The sequence below is a fragment of the Struthio camelus genome, chromosome 6 (genome assembly GCF_040807025.1).
Source record: "Struthio camelus isolate bStrCam1 chromosome 6, bStrCam1.hap1, whole genome shotgun sequence".
In the NCBI taxonomy this organism is placed as follows: Eukaryota; Metazoa; Chordata; class Aves; order Struthioniformes; family Struthionidae; genus Struthio; species Struthio camelus.
The window spans coordinates 22,363,334-22,382,129 of NC_090947.1; the positions used below are offsets into that span (position 1 = coordinate 22,363,334).

The 18,796-nt window shown below is 38.8% G+C and overlaps 1 protein-coding gene across 3 annotated transcripts in view; it reads right to left on the bottom strand.

Moving 5' to 3' along the window:
* The window catches only part of RAPGEF4 (Rap guanine nucleotide exchange factor 4), a 164,602-nt gene that overhangs the window by 80,441 nt on the left and 65,365 nt on the right, over positions 1-18,796 (bottom strand). For all 3 annotated transcript variants that reach the window (XM_068948582.1, XM_068948580.1, XM_009681750.2), the window contains one exon: positions 439-511. In XM_068948582.1, the coding sequence (XP_068804683.1) occupies positions 439-511 (73 nt within the window). The remainder of the gene's footprint in view (positions 1-438; positions 512-18,796) is intronic.

The following is an 18,796-nucleotide window of genomic DNA, read 5'->3' on the forward strand; positions in this document are numbered from 1 at the left end:
CAGCTGCACAGTTAGTGCAGGCTAGCTGTCCAAGCATTAACCCAGGATCCCAGGTAAGTTTTGTAGCCCACCCTAGCTAAGAAAATTGGCCAGTTTATTATATTTATTCTACTGTCGGGATTCACGGCTGCATCCCATGGAATTCATGTAACATCTAGATCCACTTAAATGTTATATGACAAAAGATGGTATATTTTAGTCAATAGGTCTAGCTCACAGTACAGATCTGTGTACAGCTCTGAATACAGTTATATATAGTCCGGAATGCAGTAGGCAAGTTTCAAATTATTTCCTACTATTGCAGTCTTAATCCAGTCCTAATATTGAATTAAATTCAACATCAAAAAATCCCATACCCAAAAATGGAGGACGTCTGTCTTCTCCTTTCTTTTCTTTTTGCTTTTGTCTAACAGCTGATTTCTATTTTCTCATACTTACTGTCATTGTTGGAGCCAGTTTCCATAACACCATATGGAGGAGTGAGAAGTCCAGACATATACTGTCGATATTTCTGAAAGACAGCGATGGCAAATTCAGTCAGGTATAAGATGTATAAGCTATTCGCTAGAGGATGTGGTATTTATATCTGCGTCTGCTGCCTTGTTCTTCACATGCACACAAGCAACCTGTTGACAGAGCCTCTCAGACATGTTTTTACTCTTAACACTACAAGGCCTGTTTTCTTCATTAGAGCATACTGCCTTTATTTTATCAAAAGTTTTAGCACAACACCATGCTGTTCCCTATTCAACCTCTCCAAAACGCATGACTCTGGGGGTTCTAATAAATCAGCATTGTACTTAGTTGTGTGATTTCCCGTAAAATCTGTTTTAAAGCTTGCTTGAAATTACACTACTCAACTGAACTCAAGCTTGCTGGTTACTTTATTCTAGGGATAGAGGCAAGGCTGCTAACTAAGAATTCCTGGAACCATGTACTACTGTCTTTTCTACATGATTTAAAACACATGGGATTTAGGGCTAAAACTCTAAATGTTTAATTCCAATACACTAAAAAAGCAAAAGTTTGGTCCTCAAAACTACCAAGTCATGTGACACATGCATACCCAATAGCAATTGTATATATACATACAGACTAAAATTGTATTTTCAGTCAAAACTTTGTAACTGTGGAAACAATGTCCTTGTACCACTGCAAACTACATAATTGTAACTGATGTCAGTAACTGACATTTTTCTTCCGTGAATGCTAGTGACATGATCAATGAGGTTCAAAGGTTACATAAATCTCTGTCTAGAAGTGTTAAGATACTCACAGAACATAAAAAATAGCACTAAGGAAAAAATGTCCTTTTATCAAATAGAAATCATTCAATGCAAAAGTGAGACATTTTTGTTTCCAATCACACTGTATTACTGTCATGCTTAAGGATAAACAACTATAGTTCCCTTCTGGAACTGGCATAAAATAAGCTTGTGGAATAAGGATGCTAATGATTAGTCTAAATAAAATGTGTCGTGTAGTCCTTAGGGTGTGCTGAACGTGAACAAAAAACTGTCAAGTAGATTTCAATGAAGCATACAGAATAACTGAGGCACAAAACTTCCCTCATAGTACAATTTTAATTAACAAGTTTTATCCTTTGCTATATGAGGCTGTCTCGATGTATTCACTTTAAAAATGTTGTCTACTGGATTTTAATGGATGCATGAATTATCCTTTCAGCATTTCTTTTCCTGGGAAATGGATATAAAAATGTCATCAATTGCGGCACTAAAGAATGACTATCTTCTATTCTAAATAATAACAAAAGCTACAAAGAGTACATTAATCTTAATAATCCAATCCTATTTTTAGACAAGCTATTACATGCTAAAGCTTAGTAATGTATTACTTAAATCTCACTCATAATCCAGATGAAAACTCATATGAGCAAAATGTTTATGAATACAAGGAATTACGTTATCCTGGTGCTTCAATCACACAAAATAAACGCTACTTAATTTGGGGATAAAACTCTCTTCTTTTCTTTTCCAGATTGTTCACTTCCCCACACTCTGCATCTAGTCACATGCCTGGAACGTCCACGGAACTCAGCAAGTGGGAAAATGTGACAAATAATTATTTTCCCAGTTCAACAAGTAAACCAAACACATACAGCAGGGGAAATACTCATTCTGGTTGACAAAATGAAACAAAGGAAAACATGACACAAGGTGCTGAAATAACATTTTATTCGAACAATAGATAAATGTTTTGTTCTAGCTTTAAAATTAAAAAATTTTAACAGGCAACTTAAATGAATTTGGTCTTGAAAAATGATTTAGAAATGGAAAATTGAAATGTTTCATTTGGGATATGAGAAAATCAAATTTTACAGAGAATTTTTTTCTGTTGTTCCTAACCTTTTGTATGATATTCAGGTATTTGTTCTTTTTTCCCCAAAATAGAATTTTCCCAGAAATAAATTATTAGTCCCAAAACATTTAATCTGCTTGGATAAGGAACTTAGATTGTAGGCTGATAGTAATTCTCTTTTCTAACTTTTCAAATGTATGTATTTCCTATGCCACGTTCACCATTCTCATGTCCAGCATGGCCATTTCCTTTCTGATTAATTCTCTAATATTTTTCCTGACTATTCTTCTATAGAAGAAATAAAACAAAGAATATACCATACAACCGCAAAATTGTATGGGGGCTTAACTTAGTAAAAATGCATGCAGAAGTCTTACAGGTACAACAAGCTACAAATGCATACATGACTTTTATAGCAGTACAACTCTGATCTTAAGCATCAAAGGTGCACAGTTCCACACTTTTGCTAAAACACAGTTCTTTTAGCTCTGTTACATAACTGCCCTATATAACGGAAGGTATCAGCCACAAGAAAAAAGATGTAGCTGCACACCACCAAGCAGTGACACAAAAAGGTATTAGAAGAAGCTGACATTTTAGGGTTCTTGGAATCCCATACATGTCTTAGAAATTTACCATTTTTAAAGAACCTCAACACCATCTACCTTTGGATGCAGGTCTGATTTTCACCAATAGGCAAGAAGGACCTATTCTCCAGTCTTGCACACTTACTGCTGAATTATATGCTTTATTATTTGCATTCATATCCCATAGGCTTTAGGGATGCCTGAAGAGTTCTTGTGTGTATGGGCACCTAACCGTATTCAGTCCCACCTCATGCTCTAGATGCCAACACCCACAAGGAACAAAAGCATAGGCTACCAAAGAGTAAAACTCTGTCATCTTCCACACAAAAGTCCTGCAATGCCGTGGGATACATCTATTCAGGAGACTGATAACAGCCAGCCTAGTGAGCAGCATTGCCTAAGAAGGAGTTCAGTCAGCATTACCAGAATTCAAGACATGCCCCCCAGAAAGCTCAGTTGCTGCGATTCCTGCTGGGACCTCAGCATAAATCAAGCTACCTTTTATATACGGCTCTCTTGAGGGAAGGCAGATATGACTGCCTTCACATGGTCTCCCGTGAAGATAATACCTCTGCACGGTGCAGACTGACACAGGAGGTACAATTTACACCTAAAATTGTGCCAGCTCATCAGCCAAATTAAATGTCAAAGGACACTCATCTGTAGAGGAGCCAGATTACTGTTTTCTAGGAAACTAAGTATGTAAAGGAAGACATAAAATAACTGCATAAAGATTCACAGTATCAGATGGAGTAATGAAGTTCCAAGCATGATATCTCTCAAAGCTGAGATAATGAGGAAAATGCAATATCGAGTGTGAGACCTATCTTGTTACCATAACATCTGTAAATGAAAAGAAAATGCAATAAGTAAAATGGAACTGGTAGGTGGCATTTAAAATGAAGATTAACAGACTAAGTATTTACAAAAGGCTTTTGAGAATGTATTCCACTGGTGGTATGAACTTTGGAAAGGCTCTCCCTATGAAAGACAACAACAGCTATCAAATCATCTTAAGCTTGTTTATTACCATAAGTCTTCAAGATCTGTAAATCCAACAGGACAGCAGGTTTTAAAACTATACTCAGTGACCTCCTCCTTGAAAAAACAAACTCTGTCGTGCAATAGCTTAAAGATCAGACACTTTCTGCTTCTAATCTGACAGTCAGCACTAGTAGCGCTAGTGCCAATTATTACTAGTTAGCACTAGTAATAAAGACAGAGTTTTTCCTTCCAGTTACCTACCAAATCATATCCATGTAGTGGTGAATATTACCACAGCCTCTTCAGTCACTGCTACAGCCTAAAGCACAGAAAAGTGCTGAGGAGGAACTGCATGAGGGAAAAAGAAGAAAGGGGGCAACACACTTCCCTGACTGGAGATGTGTTGTGGGCGAATTTTCATGCCATGCCATGAGTTTTAAAGTCACTCATTTCAGTGTGTTCAGCATGTCCCTTCACATGCTCCTACTTGGAGGACTGTGCTTGGGGTTAGCTGGTGACTAGTCTCAGAGGTTTTCATGACTGCAGTGGATTTTCTTCCACACCACGAACATAATTTTCTAAAAATGTTATGTGATAAGGTTTAGAAATGCGATTACTGGAATCCTGATGCAATCAGGATTCTGTGAATCCCTCATAAACTTTTTCAGTGCCTATAAGGTATATAAAATACGTCTTTTCAGTTAATAAGTATTTGAGAACTAATACCCATACGAAGGCAGGGAAAGGAGCAAAAAGTGATCTATACAACACAAACTTCCCCAAAAAAGCTAGGCAGATATGAGAAAGTGTATGATCCTACGTTCTTTCCATTAGAGTGTTCACAGCAATCTAATGGGAAGGACTCGGACTAACAAAGGAACCACTGCCTGGGCATAAAGCTCTTGAACCCGGGTTCCACATCAGATACTCTCCCAAGTCCAACAGTTCTCCAGTCAGCAAACAGCATCTGATGGGCTGTTTAATAAGGACTCTGGTAGTGATGGCACGCAGCATTAGGGAGCCTTCTGACGCTTCCCTGTGCTAAGGTAAACCTGCACATAGCAAGGTACTAGAAAGCGAGTGTCCTCTAATTTTGGAGAAGGTTTTTGTAGATTGCAACAGATGCTTGGCTGAATGCATGATCTCTCTCTTTCTCCCTCTTAACCTCCCCCACCCACAATTTCAATATATACTGATAGTTTTGTCCACATGCACTTCTCCTACCTCCTCTTCTGCCAACTACCACCGGCAGCAGAGAAGATTGCACGTAATACAAAATAATACAAAATAATTAATCTCAGTTCTAGGAGTCCTAGGCCAAACACCAAGGTGTCCTTTCCATATACACTTCTCAAACCCTTGTGTAACCCTTTTATCAGCCATTGTATTCTGACTATTACCTGAGTTCTGTAATCCTGCTGTGCTATCGGTCCAGACTCCCATAATGGTTTCTCTTGGGGGATATAAGCTGCGGCTTGACAGCGTGGGCCAGCTTTTCTATTTTCTTTAGCTACTAAATAATTGATCACTGATGCTCTCAGTACAGCTCTGTTCTTCCTGTGAGTTGGCTGTGCCAGTCATACCATTTTGGCTGTGAATAATGTCTCTTCTGAGCTCAGCATGATACATTGTTTCCTCTCTTTTCTCAAGAAGAATACTGAGAGATGGGAAGGAGTCCCAGAGGATCTCGGGCCCCTCTTTTAACCCCCAAACTAAGCAGAGATTGCTATCTCTAGGTCTAGATCTTTGCATTCAGACCTGATGCTCCAAAGATCACTCTTCACTGAACTACCTGGCAAGTGACATCTCAAGCCACTTACCTACTGCTCCTTAGCATTTTCCAATAAAAACTGCCTAATATTCTTATACAACTTCACTAAAAAAATCAAGGGAAACAAAAGTGAAAAAAAATCAAACCACATGTTTGCCATGGCTCAGTATTATGTGCTGAACTCCGCAGAAAACTCTGACTTTTTTCTGATTTCAGATACTGCCTTGTCAGTAGATTTATCAATTAGTAAGTGCATTGCTCCTAAGAAATCTTAATCAGAAAATTCCTATCTCTTTCAGGCCAATGCCACTTAACTGAATATCACAGAAAGGACCTGTCCCATGGCTGTATGACATTGGATAGTAAATCCTTGTTTGAAGCTCCTGTAGCAATGTAACCTCATAATACCTATCACTTCAACAAAATCCTAAGTCAGAGTTGTGATAAGCAACTGAAACCACACTTGGGCAAGAATAAGCTTGCAGGATTTGAAGAAAACTTTGCTCCTCAGCATCAGCTCTCTCAAACTTTGTCTCTTGACAGTGCAAAGTGAAACTGGCCCGAATCATAACTAGGAATTTACACAAGGGCTCTTGCCCAGACAGCTACTAGTGCACATCCGCACTTCCAGCCATAGGTGGACGCCTCTGATCCACGAGCTGTAACAGAGCCACCCCACCTGCACATTCAGTGCCTTTCTCCTAGCTGCTGAATAAGCTAAGTTTACTTATGAAATGTTAGTTAGATCAAAAATCACTCTAGAACAAATCCACACACACGAATCTCAAAACGTGGTCCTTCAGTGAGCTTGTAACGAGAGAGGCCCAGGCAGGTAAACGACCTGGCAAAGTTGCCCAGATACTTCTATGAATTTCACTCTAGAGGTTGCTTTGGAGGAAAAAAGAAAAATAAAAGCATTTTCACAGTAATTCTTTCCCATATCTCCAAAGAGAAGCTCAGCACGTTACGTTACTACCACACAGCAGTATATTAAATAACAAGTAGAAACCCTGATGACTGAAAACAACTCCACATTCAACACGGCTGAACAGGGCCTCAGCTCTTTCTGAACCAGACCAAGAGAACACCAGCCCCTGGCCCAAAATGTATTATATCTGGGCCACAGGCAAGGATAGGTCTGCCCCCAAATCTCGTGGGGAACATTTGGGCTGGGAGAGCTTGCTGAACCCAAGACACTCTTCCCCGAGTTTGTAGATCTCATCACCTTGTTGTTCTTTGCCTCCCTTCTTATGGGGTGATGCTGCTGGCTGACTGGTGGCCTTGACCGCCTTCCAGCCAGAGTGCTTGTTGCACATATGTCTGAATGGGATTAATGCCTCTTCTCTAGTGTGGGGTGCAGTGACCCATCCCCTTGTGCATGGTAACAAGACAGGCTTCATTAGTAATGTGACCCACAGATCGTTTCACCCCACTGCATACTTTTGCACTAGAACTCAGTCTCAAGTCATACAGCACATTTATTGCAGGACAGAATATTGAGGGGTGGTCTTATCTCAGTACAAAGGGAAATTTCACGCAAAAACTGCGTGAAACCATACAGATTAGGATGGATAACACCTTTAAGTATCCTGAATACTATTAAATACATTGTTTCTTCTTCTTGCACTTGTAATTCACACAGTAGATTTAAAGTACAGGTAATGGAACAAAACTGAAGTATTTTTAAAGGAAAGAATAAAGACAAATTGGAAAAAAAAATGAAATAATAGAGAAAATATATTTTTATGTATTGTGGAAAAAGATTAAATAAAACATGTGGCTAAATATTTTACCATGTGACTTACAGAACAGAGACTGTTTTGTATGTATCAGTCTACTCCAGTCATTAAAATGGGACAGACAAGGCCTGAAATAGCAGAACTGAAGTACTATTTAGTCATATTTAGATAAAATAGATGCAGGAAATGCCTGTAGTGAAACTGCTGAATCTTGATCCCAGAATCAGTACATTCTATACAATACCACATGAGTCTGCATCTTTTCCATTTATTTATCTATTTACCATTCTCCAAATGTTCCTGCATGGCTCTATCAACTATGCTTTAGATTTTATTTTCTCTCTTTGTTTTGGAGGCATATATTTTTCTGTCACGTTCCTGCTTAAATCAATCTATTGTGCTTGAAAAGCTCTGTGTGCAGAATTTACTTGATCACAGAATCCCCTTGGGTTTTAGCTGAAAAGAAAAATGCACCCCGCTCACTGAAATCATGCCAAATAGCAGACTTGGCTACCAGAAAGAGACCCGGAGATAAGACTGCAGTGCAAAAATCAAATCCAAGGAAATTAGAGCATGAGCAATGATTGAACAAATTACGCAGACTATTCTGCTCCATCTAATCTAAATAGAGAAATGATAACACGCAGTGCTCTGATTCTGTCTCCTATAGGAATCCACTCAGGAGATGTACCTGGGTGGGGATGAGGAGTCAGTGGGCAGGGATAAGATATGTTGTACCTACATAAAGGAAGAAAAAAGAAATATATAAAAAAGAACACAGGGTCCATCTGATCTATGTATTTTCTTTTACTACGCTTGTGTACCATATAATGTACTTATATTAAAAAAAAAGGTAGCAACTCAACTCCCTTGAATGTGAAGTTTAAGTTTGCACAGCAGCTAAAAAGGAGCATGATGTAATTCCATATGCATTTTCTTACAGTGATCTCTGTATGTTGAATTTGTTCACTTTAAAATCAGAGGATGATGTCTCTCAGCGCCAGTACTTCAAACTCAACACAAGATCAGAAAATCAAGCTGTGTTTTCCTTTCTTCCTCTTTCATTATCACTTCTAGGAGAGAAGCAGAAAATCACATCTTAGCTGGAATTTTATGAATGATGCAAGTAGCAGAGTGGAACCTCACTGCCCTTCAAACTGTTCTGCAAAGCTAACAAATGTAAACCTGCTTTTTGTTAGTGAAGTCAACAGATATGACTTGAAAACAAATAAAAAGCAAAACTATTAAGAAAAAGGCACTATATTAACATAATCATTTTTCCTACCATGGTTATCCTTTAAACCCACACTGACAGCCCTTAGATCTAGCTAAGTCTGACAGTATCACATGGGTCATTTACACATGGGAAACCTATTCCAAGAACAATTCTCTAAAGTTCTGGGCATAAAAGCCTTTCTTTTAGCCTGAGGCATTCTCATCTCCTGTTTTCAGATATACTATTTTAATGATGGGAGAACCAAAGATGCCCTCTTTCAGGTGAGCTCAGGGTGGGTGTGCTATGCAAGAAGGCAGTGTACAAGGGGGGAGGTCACAGACAGCTGATTAGAAGCTTACAAATATGGGGATGAAGCTGGTGTTTCTCAGGTCCTCACCTGGACATCTATTGACCACCTCCTAGGCTATTCTTCCATTGCTTCTCTCTGAACTGCATTTTTGTGGAGCAGAGCTTCAGCTGAGATGAAAGGTCACACCAGGAAGAGGTTTATGTTGGCAAAATGCTTTGGCAGACCAGTAAACTCCATAACTGCAGCAACATGTAAGTCTGCTTTCTGATCATACATCCTCATCTTCATCGTAAACAGAAAGCAAGGAGTACGTACACTAGAAAAGTCAGAAGTCAGCAAGAGCCTCTGAACAAAGTTGATCCACCCTAACACTGCTGCCTTCCAAACACAGATGGCCGGACTCCTACGGCCAATATATCTTTGCATGACTATGATGAAAAAGACTGTCTGAAGAAGGGTGTGGGGAATTAGGCATGTATCACTAAGAGAGAGAAAAGTGGTAAACCTTGCAGTGCAGGCTGTGCTCTAGCAGAGGGCTGAAGTCATGCTCCTCTGTACTGAAATTCTGTAAGGTCAACACAAGGTCTATGCAGTGCTTAAATCCTAAAAATAGGCTTTATGCGCGACTTAAAGTGGCACGTTGGCCTTCTGTTAGCACTGTGTGCAGCAGTGAATTTCATCCACTGTGCATAAATATGTTTTTCTTCCCTCCCCTTACATTTTTTAAATAGATTTGAAACACACAAAAAGCAAAACGGTGAGATGAACTGTATTTCTGCCTTTCCTATTCATAAAACCCTAGCACTGAAGTATGTTGGTCTAGAAACTTGTTTTCATCTGGAAGGAAACTCTGGGTTAAATACTAATTCCTCTAAAATCAATATAAACCTCTTAATGAGTTCAGTGGGGTCAGTCCAACGGTCTGCCTTTGCTTCTCACAGAAACAGGCACATAACTTTCAGTACCTTTCTAATATCAAAGCTTGCTATTTCAGGAATAATTGTACAATGTGATCGTTTCTGCTACAATTGTGCCTAACAACAATGAGGATATTTGGCAAATAAGTAAACATACAAGGGAATTTCCCTTATAATATTAGCTTCAATGCTTTTTAAAAAATTATTTAGATTACAGAGTAAGCTACTTGAATAGCAGCTTGTGCAGCTCTCCTAGTAACTTTACTGTGAAATCAAAACAAGTACCGTCCAAAATAAGAAAGGGGAGAAACCTAAAGACAAACTGAATAATTATAATTGAGGGATTATGACTGATAATAGTTTGATCCTCCTAGTGCAAGGAAAATGGTGTATTTGGCACAGACAACCACTCAAAATCAGATTAATATCACTTAACAGGACCCCAAAATACCTGGGTCACCCACCTCAACCAGCAGTCAGTGCAATGGCATCACTGGAGTTACCTTGCCAGGATAAATCATCTCTCGCAGACCCAAATGCCCAAATCCAAAGGGATCCCTCTCATACAGTGTAATATAATAAATGCTACCTGTGGTGCTTCCCCTACAGGAATAGTAGTTCAGAATAGTATTTAAGCTATTTTGTAACACAATATTTGGTTGCACTGTCTTATATCCACACTCAGAGTCTAGCATCTAATCACCGTCATGTTTGAAGCTTGCTATAAAGGCTTGCTATAAAGTGTGAAGCAGAGTCTCTCTGATGGGCTTGTACAACAGAACCTTATCCAACGATACAAAGATGCATTGGATCAGAATGATGGACTTTATTTACACTACAATGCGAACAACATTAATAATATGGTTCAAGCTGTGCTGTAACATAGGGATTAGGTAAACAGATCCGCAATGTAACTGCCGTACATTATTTGGATGGAGCAGTTTCAAAGTTTTTCACTGGCTAGAGTCAGCACAAGCAGCTTCCTCAAACCAAACATATTTTATTTACCCAGCAGTCACCCACCAAGACAGAAAAGCCAGCACACCAAATGCTGCTCTAAAATTGTAACCTCCAGCATCTTGCTGCCAGCTGCTTCTCAAGCTATTTTTCTTTAAGCAAAAAATAAAGTGACTTTACTCATTTCTTTGTAGCCCTAGAAACAATTTCAACATTCATCAAGAGAGGGTAAAATAAGGGATGGAGACAGGCAGGGATGGGGAAGAAGGAAGAAAGTCCCATGGAAAGTTGAAAATGTTTAAAAAGACAGAAACAAAAACAGAAAGGAAATCAACATGCTTTAGGGAGGAATAGTGTGAAGGGCTGGAGGGGAGTGGAACATGTAGTCTAAACAGAAGCTCCTTTACTTGTTAAGGAGGAGAGTCAAAAAAGTCATGAAGTTAGCTAGGGTCAGGCAATGAAAATCTAACTTGTCTCAAAATGCTTAGGCACTGTGGTTTGGGAAACAACAGAAAATCTTAAAAAAGACAAAACATTAAGAAGGACTGTTTGGAGGGAGACATCACAGTTCCCTAAAGCGATGAGACACTACAAGGAGTGGATAGATTTCAGAGATGACACACTAAACTGAAAAAAAAAACAGGAAGAGAAAATGTGAAGTAGCCCATGGACATGCTTAATAAATGAACTCCCTTCTTTCCTCTTGCTGTCACTGAAGAAAGCAGTTCTACTGGTTTTCAAGAACATGTTGATATCTTAGAAACAGATCAGCAATTTCATAATAGACAGAATCTAGGCCTATTAAATCTGTCTGTCTTTGAGACAGTTTAGGCTTAAGACTTCTGCAGATCCAGATGAACATCAGCACAAAATACAGCATCAAGCCTGCAAAGCAGGCATGCATGTATTTGCAAGCATGCAAATTTTCCAATCAGAAGCTTAATTTCTATTTTCCATAGTGAACCACTGTTTGTGTCTGTTATTTTTTATTGTGTGTCATTGTGATGTCAACTATAAGCGAAATTAGGAGAAAATAGGATAGAAAATCTGAGATTTAAAGGATTAAAATAGTATAATCCCAGCAGAGTCCACATTGCCTCAAAAATCCGAAGTCTTCTGAGATTCTGAGAAGTGGCGTGAATAAAGAAATTACATAACATTCTCCTAAAGGAATTGAGCCTGGTATGAATAATCCATATCCATTTGGTTACCGTTTAAAAATTACTCAGATGATTGTGGTTTTTTGCAGATTAAGCTGAGCATCAAGCATGTAGCCTCATTTCACTAGGTGAATACTTCAGTATGGGAAGGAATTTTGCACTAAGAAGTCTCGGTTCTCTGTTTGTTTTATTTCATTTTTTGTCCAGTAGACTCTTTCACAGTGCAATATATAACCACAAAACCTAGTCGTTCTGATTTTCATTCCTCATTATCAGCTTTCATTCTCACTATGTGAGAGATCTGTCACATTTAAGACTAAAACAGCACTTGAGATATGCAGATGGTCACAGTAATGAGGATGCACCATAGATTTCTTAAGTGGACAAAATACTAACGAGAGAAATTAAGGCTGAGTCTATACATAACCAAAAGAGAAAAATGAAGCATAAGAAATGTGAAAAAATTGAGAGAACTCACAAGATAATGAAGGATAAATCACTGAATTAAATAAAGAAGGAAAAATTATTTCTGGAAAAAGAAGGAAAGAAAGATGGAAGGAAAAGAGTACTGACATCAAACGGTCTCTTCTTTTATCAAACAGTATCCTAAAGTCAGCTTGACTGGGGTACAGCTTTACCAAATTCTACATAAAGAGTAAGAAATCAGATCTCTCCCTCCTCTGCCCACAAAAGGCTCCCAGGGCAGTCAGAGGTAGGATGCAAGCAGGCAGAATGGCACAAATTAACTAAATGACAGAAGTGGATGCTTCACCAGGAATTTTTGTTCAAATAAAGAAAATAAGGTGAGATTGAGCATGAGAAAACTGAAGGCAAGACATTCACAGCTTTGGCATCCATCCTAGGACAGACATCCAAAGGCTAAATCAGAAACACTTTACGAAACACTCTCCCATTTGAAAGATTGACATTTGTTACATCCTTGCACTAAAACAGTACTGCCAAAAAGGGACACAAGTAATAACGACGAACTAAACCAACACTATCTCAGAGGTTAAACCTGACATAACCAGATTCATTAGGGACATCGCTTGTTAGGTGAAAGGACTTCACCCATGACAGTGACGGAAAACAGTAAGCGACCAACCAGAAGAGAAAGAGAAAAGGCTTTGTTGAAGATTCATTAACAGCCCATTAAACTTGGCCATCTACTACATACACAACAACACAGTAATTTTATGCGGCAATTTGGCAAGAAAATTCCACTTCTGAGGGGCAGTGAGAAAAGCTGATTCAAGCACTGAGAATCCTCCAGCAACAATTTGCTGAGTGAGAACATCTAGAATCCGTCAGCACAAAAGCCCAAGTACTCATCTCTCAGGGGAGAGGCAATTTCTGTGGAACTGGCTAAAAGATGCTGTGCAGGATTTAGTTTGCCATTCTGAAATATTTGGCTTTTAGAAGCATATTCTAAAACTTAGACTTGGCTTTAAAAATGATAGACTTGACAACACGCTCACTAGGAACTGAACCAATTTTCTCAACTTTTGTGTCCACTCTACTAGAGCAGAGAGACACTTCTTCTGGGTATCCACCTTGCATATGGCTAAAAATAATTTCAGTAGCATACTGAAATTTCAACCTGCCCTACTAGATGGGTAGATTTAATACAGCCAAAACATGCAGTAGATAATTAGTTTTGAACCTACGACATCTTCCTGGTCCATTGCTCTCAATCATTCATTTCTCAGATTATCTTTGCATTTCCTGCTCTTCCTTTATGGAATCATATTTTAGTTGTTTCTTTAAGGGATGACATAAAGGTAGGAAAACAACCGCATCAGGCTGTGCTGGGGAGGCTCCACCACCTGCTTCTTATGAACACTGGCTGTTCTTGTTCCAAATCCATTGGAAGCAAAGTATTACAGGGGATAATATTTACACAAAGCTAACAGCAGTACTAGATAAACATGCTGTTTTTATACAGACAGCAAACTAAATTCAGTTTCAGTAGAGGAGGAAAAATATTACTGTGCAATATTACTGCATTATGATTTCATACTGTTTCAGTAGATTTTCAAATGAAGATGAATAGGTTGCTTAAGATTTATATTGCACAAGTGCATTTTAAAAATTGAGAGAGATTCAACAAGGATGTTATAAAATTCTTTTTCGGAAGGCCTTGTTAATGCAAGTAAATACAGTAAATAATGCAGTAAATAATCTTGGCTCTGGTTTTGCAGAGGAGAGAGTATCTCTTCCATTTCTTTTTCTGTTGATTTCTCTTACATTGAAAAGCCTCTGATAATTTCCTCAGCCTTCTCACTATGAGAGTACCCAGAAGACAAACTTTCATCATTCCTTGTGTTATAATTGTGGCCACAATATGCCAGACCTCCTAAATTCAACTTTGGTTACAAAGACTTGGCTCTACTGGTCTGGTTTCCTAATGAAAAGCAATCAGTTCGCCTGTCAGGTAATTCCTCCATTTTCTCCCTTGTTCACAGCAAATTTTGTTTCTAGTGGACAATTTTAACTAAATTTGAAGGAAGGGTCAAACAACATCCTAGAAGTTAAATAAAAAGTAGAGATAGAAAAGAAGTCCCAACTATAGTGTCACTGGTAAGGGACAAGACAGCAGAACTCTGTCACCCTGTTCACTGGCAACAGCTGGCTGACTGGCCAGTACCCACACACTGGCTGGCTCATTTGCGTGGTGTAACCCCAGACTAGCTGCTGTATGTGTCGTCCATTGTCAAGTAAATACATCAGAGAAGTGATGGTATGTATCTGGGGCAAACAAGAGACAAAAGTTGCCAGGAAACTAAGTTTTTCGGTCCTTCTACTCACAGAACAACTTTTCAATAATCCTCATTGCCAGTGATTATTTTTATATTCCAAACTTATTTTGTAACTTCAATTCTTATTATTAGCAATTCCCATAAGTGTCTTCATTTATGACCATGCACCAGCGTTCTACGGTTGCAACTTTTCAGGGTTTTGGGGAAAGCAGTACTGAAGGTGCTAAGCATCTAAGCTAAGGGTAGCTCTGGCTTAGGAATGCATTGCCATTGCTTGCTATTTCAGTGATGAAACATATACAGGAACCGTCTTATACACTCCTGATACAAGAAAGAGAGGTTTTATTGAGAAGTAATCTGATGCACTTCACCCTTTTTCTGACAGCGTGAAGAATTACTAATTCCTGAAGCAAGTGCATTGCCATACTGGGATAAGACTTTCAGTACTTCTAGAAGACAAGACGAGGTCACTGATAATAGCAGAGTTAGAGTACTTCTTAATTGAAAGGTTACTTAATTTGCAATGTCCCACACTCTAGTCTATTTTTGTAGGGTTTTTTTCTCTGTAATGAACCAAGACAGACAAAGGTTGTTACTGTCACTTTGATAGCGAGGATCCACTCACCGTTCAAAGAAAGTCTTTATATAGAACATGCAGTAAAATAAGCCACAGCATGAGTCACACTGCTAAAGTCCATGCCTTCTGAGTGTTTTGAGGCACCAGAGGAATCAAATGACTTGCATATGAGAGACATTATCCACCAAGCCACAAGTGTAATTATAAAGCAGCATTAAAGAAAGGTTTCATTAATAGAGAAAAAAATAGTGTCTTCATTTCTAAATCCACTTCACATAATCTGCTAACTGGTAATTCTAAAACCAAATTAGAAACAAGTTTGCAAAGTGTATTATAATAAAAACAAACACACTGGAAATAAGGTAAAAATATTTTTCCATATAATATGAACTTTATTTTTTTAACTTGCCAGATGGGTCTTCTTTTGGTAGTACTGACGGGAATTCAATGCTTACCTCAAGGAACCTGTAGACATACGCATGATGCACTTAACTGGCTAGCTTTCAGTTCACAAGTATTTTCTCCTACACACTGCTAGCTGCTTGTTTAGGGAGCACCACAGATGTAATTTTAACATTATACTGTCCCTTCAATTTATAAACCTCAGATTTCCATAAAAATGTTGACAGCTTTTAGATAAGGTAGCCTTTGTTTCCTCTGACCATGTATATCAGTTTATTACTTGTATAATTCCTATGGAGTCAAAGTCAAGTCCATGATACACAACTACGCTAAAATCGATACTCATTTAACACTGTTTCACTGGTTTCAGTGCAGCTGATTTACATCAGTTGATGTGCTCCAATACCATTAACGATCATTAGTCATCTTGTAGGGAGCCATACTGTCTAGTAACTCTGAGGACTAGATCGCAAGAGAGCTCTGCCATATTCCCAAGCATACCACCTAGTCACTGTGACTGATATTTGAACCAAAACTGTTCTATGAAGACATATTTAGCTGGGAAATAGGAAGTCTGACTTCCTTGAAATCATTAGGAGATTTGCTGTTCATTTCTGCAGAGGGAATTTCATCCTTGGGAAAGGCCACATGCAGACAGTGTATGTTCCACTTATGTCCCAGGCCCTTACTTCTTCTATTCACAAGCTCCATCGCATTGCCATACCAATAGGAAAGAGATAGGCACAGGACATAAGTCTTTTGCGCTAACCACCACAGTTTTTGTGTTAAAGAAGAAACCCATAACAATTTCAGAAATTGTTTTCACCTCCATAATGTAAGAAATCACAGTGGGTTCCAAAAGCAGTAAACCAGAGCTCCAAGAAATAGGTACGGTCTTGCCACTGTTCCGAAAACACGTGGTGCTTTCTCATGGCAAAATCACAAAGTTTTTGCATCACTGATATCACCTACATTTAGCAAACTTGATAGGTATCACAAATCTGACATGATTAGAAAGAATAGGGTAAATTGCCCTGCAGACCTAATGAATGACTACATTCCCAGTCAGCATCACTAATGGTAGCTTCAGTTAAAGCTAATCCTTCCTGAAAACAGAAAAAAGTAGGAAAATATAGAAAAGATAGAAAAAAGTGCTAGCATCTGAATATTTAATAGGGACGCATTTGTTAACAACAACATGGATAAAAAACAAAAGCAGAATAGCTACAAGTGTCTGAAGATGCCATTTTAACAAAGGAGTAAGCAAAGAAGAGGAGATAGGAACTAACTGAAATCACAAGCAAGATCAACACTGCCAGCATAGGTCTGTTGATTTGTTCTGCCTCAAGGCAGAAACTGAGGATCTGATACACTGATGTGTTTCTCCAATTTCACGCCAGTGTGACTTTTTTCCAGGAGATAAAAACTCATATAATGCTCATGTATTAGGTCAATTGGAGCCACAGAGAGCTAATTCAGGAAAGGCTTCCAGAGTATATACTAGTAGCAGAAATAGAAGATGGTGGCCAGAAAAGCCAATTTTGGACTGACCTGACACTTTCTTTGTTAGAGCAACAGTCCCAGTAAAGATAAGTTGTCTTTTCTCTAACTTGCAAAGACCTACATTTTATCTAGATCTATTACCACATACAAAGAACAGTAACACACATGCATATGAACAACTCCTAAAGTGGCTCTGTCTAGAAAAAAAAGCTACGAAGAGGCTGAGCTAAATCATCTCTGAATTTATCAGCATGTTTTACAAGTTTCTGAAAGATAAGAGATGTATTCCCCCTCGAACTATAATTCTCCATGCCACATGTTGGGCTTTGCTTACTAATGAGAATTAACAACACGTTTCATGTGCTCCTTCAGGCTTCTCTTTCCATGTCTTAAACGGAATGGTCAAAACTTGGCAGCTACAGCATCCACAGCCCAGTTTTGTGATGGGCCCTTGTCATGCTGTCCCGGCCATACACACTCTCCTCCCACGTGGACATTGTGGCAGAGTTCAGTTTGTAGACACTGAAATAGCCTGAGACGCAGCAGGTGGCATGTGCCTATTAGGCCCAACAACTGCTCCCATACCTGAGAGGAAAAAGCAGGAGGCCAAATGGAAAGAACCTGCAGGCCACGCATGACCAGCTGGGCACCAGTGATACTCATGAAGGACGCTAATTCTAACTCTGTGATCCCTGTACCACCATCTCTGTGAACATAACCCAGTGGAATGCCATTAAATTAAGTGCTTAATATTTGTAAAATGCTTCAAGATGAGTAGATTAAAGACACCATAGAAGGACTAACCAAAATATTACTAGTCTGATACTGCATTCGTTCAGAAATAGACGGATACTCCAGTACGTAATTGGGCTGATACCTCTTTAAATATAGATCATTAGAACTCCACGGAGATACCCATCAGTGTCAGTAAATGTATGTACAAAGAACTACTCATTTGACTATCTTACAACACAAAATCCCATGCATAAATCCACAATGATTATACATTCAGTACATTCCCTTTTATGTCAGTACATCAGCCATGTTCTAGCTGAGATTTAGCATTCATTGTCATATTCAGGCAAGTTTCGTCATGCCTCCTTGTCTCCCACACTTGATCTGCCTCTTTAAACTTGGCATTTCTAGTAACCTTTCCCAGCTCAGTTTTAAAAGTAGAGTCTTCTCTCCTGCTCAGTAAGCAAGAGAATAGTATATAATTTCCTGTTTTATGTACATCATCTGGCACTGTAGAAAGAACCATTGCAAATCTTACCAGGGCAGCAGAAAAAAATAGCTGAAAATCCTTCTGCATGGAAAAAGGCTCTGCAGCACTGGCTATAAAACCTATTACATATTAAATGAAAGGTTAGCAGAATTTTTTGCAGAATAGAGTACAGTATGTGGGATTTGATTGCTGTACAGAAACAAAGCACTGAGAGAAAGAGGGCCTTCCATCAAGCACTGAATGAGGAACCTCAATCTGCTCTTCTCTGCACTAAATAAAAAATGTCAAGAGAAATCTGGCAGTAGCCTACACTTCCTAATGGTAATATTTTGAGTAATAGCCTACACAAAGCATCTGCAACAAAACAACC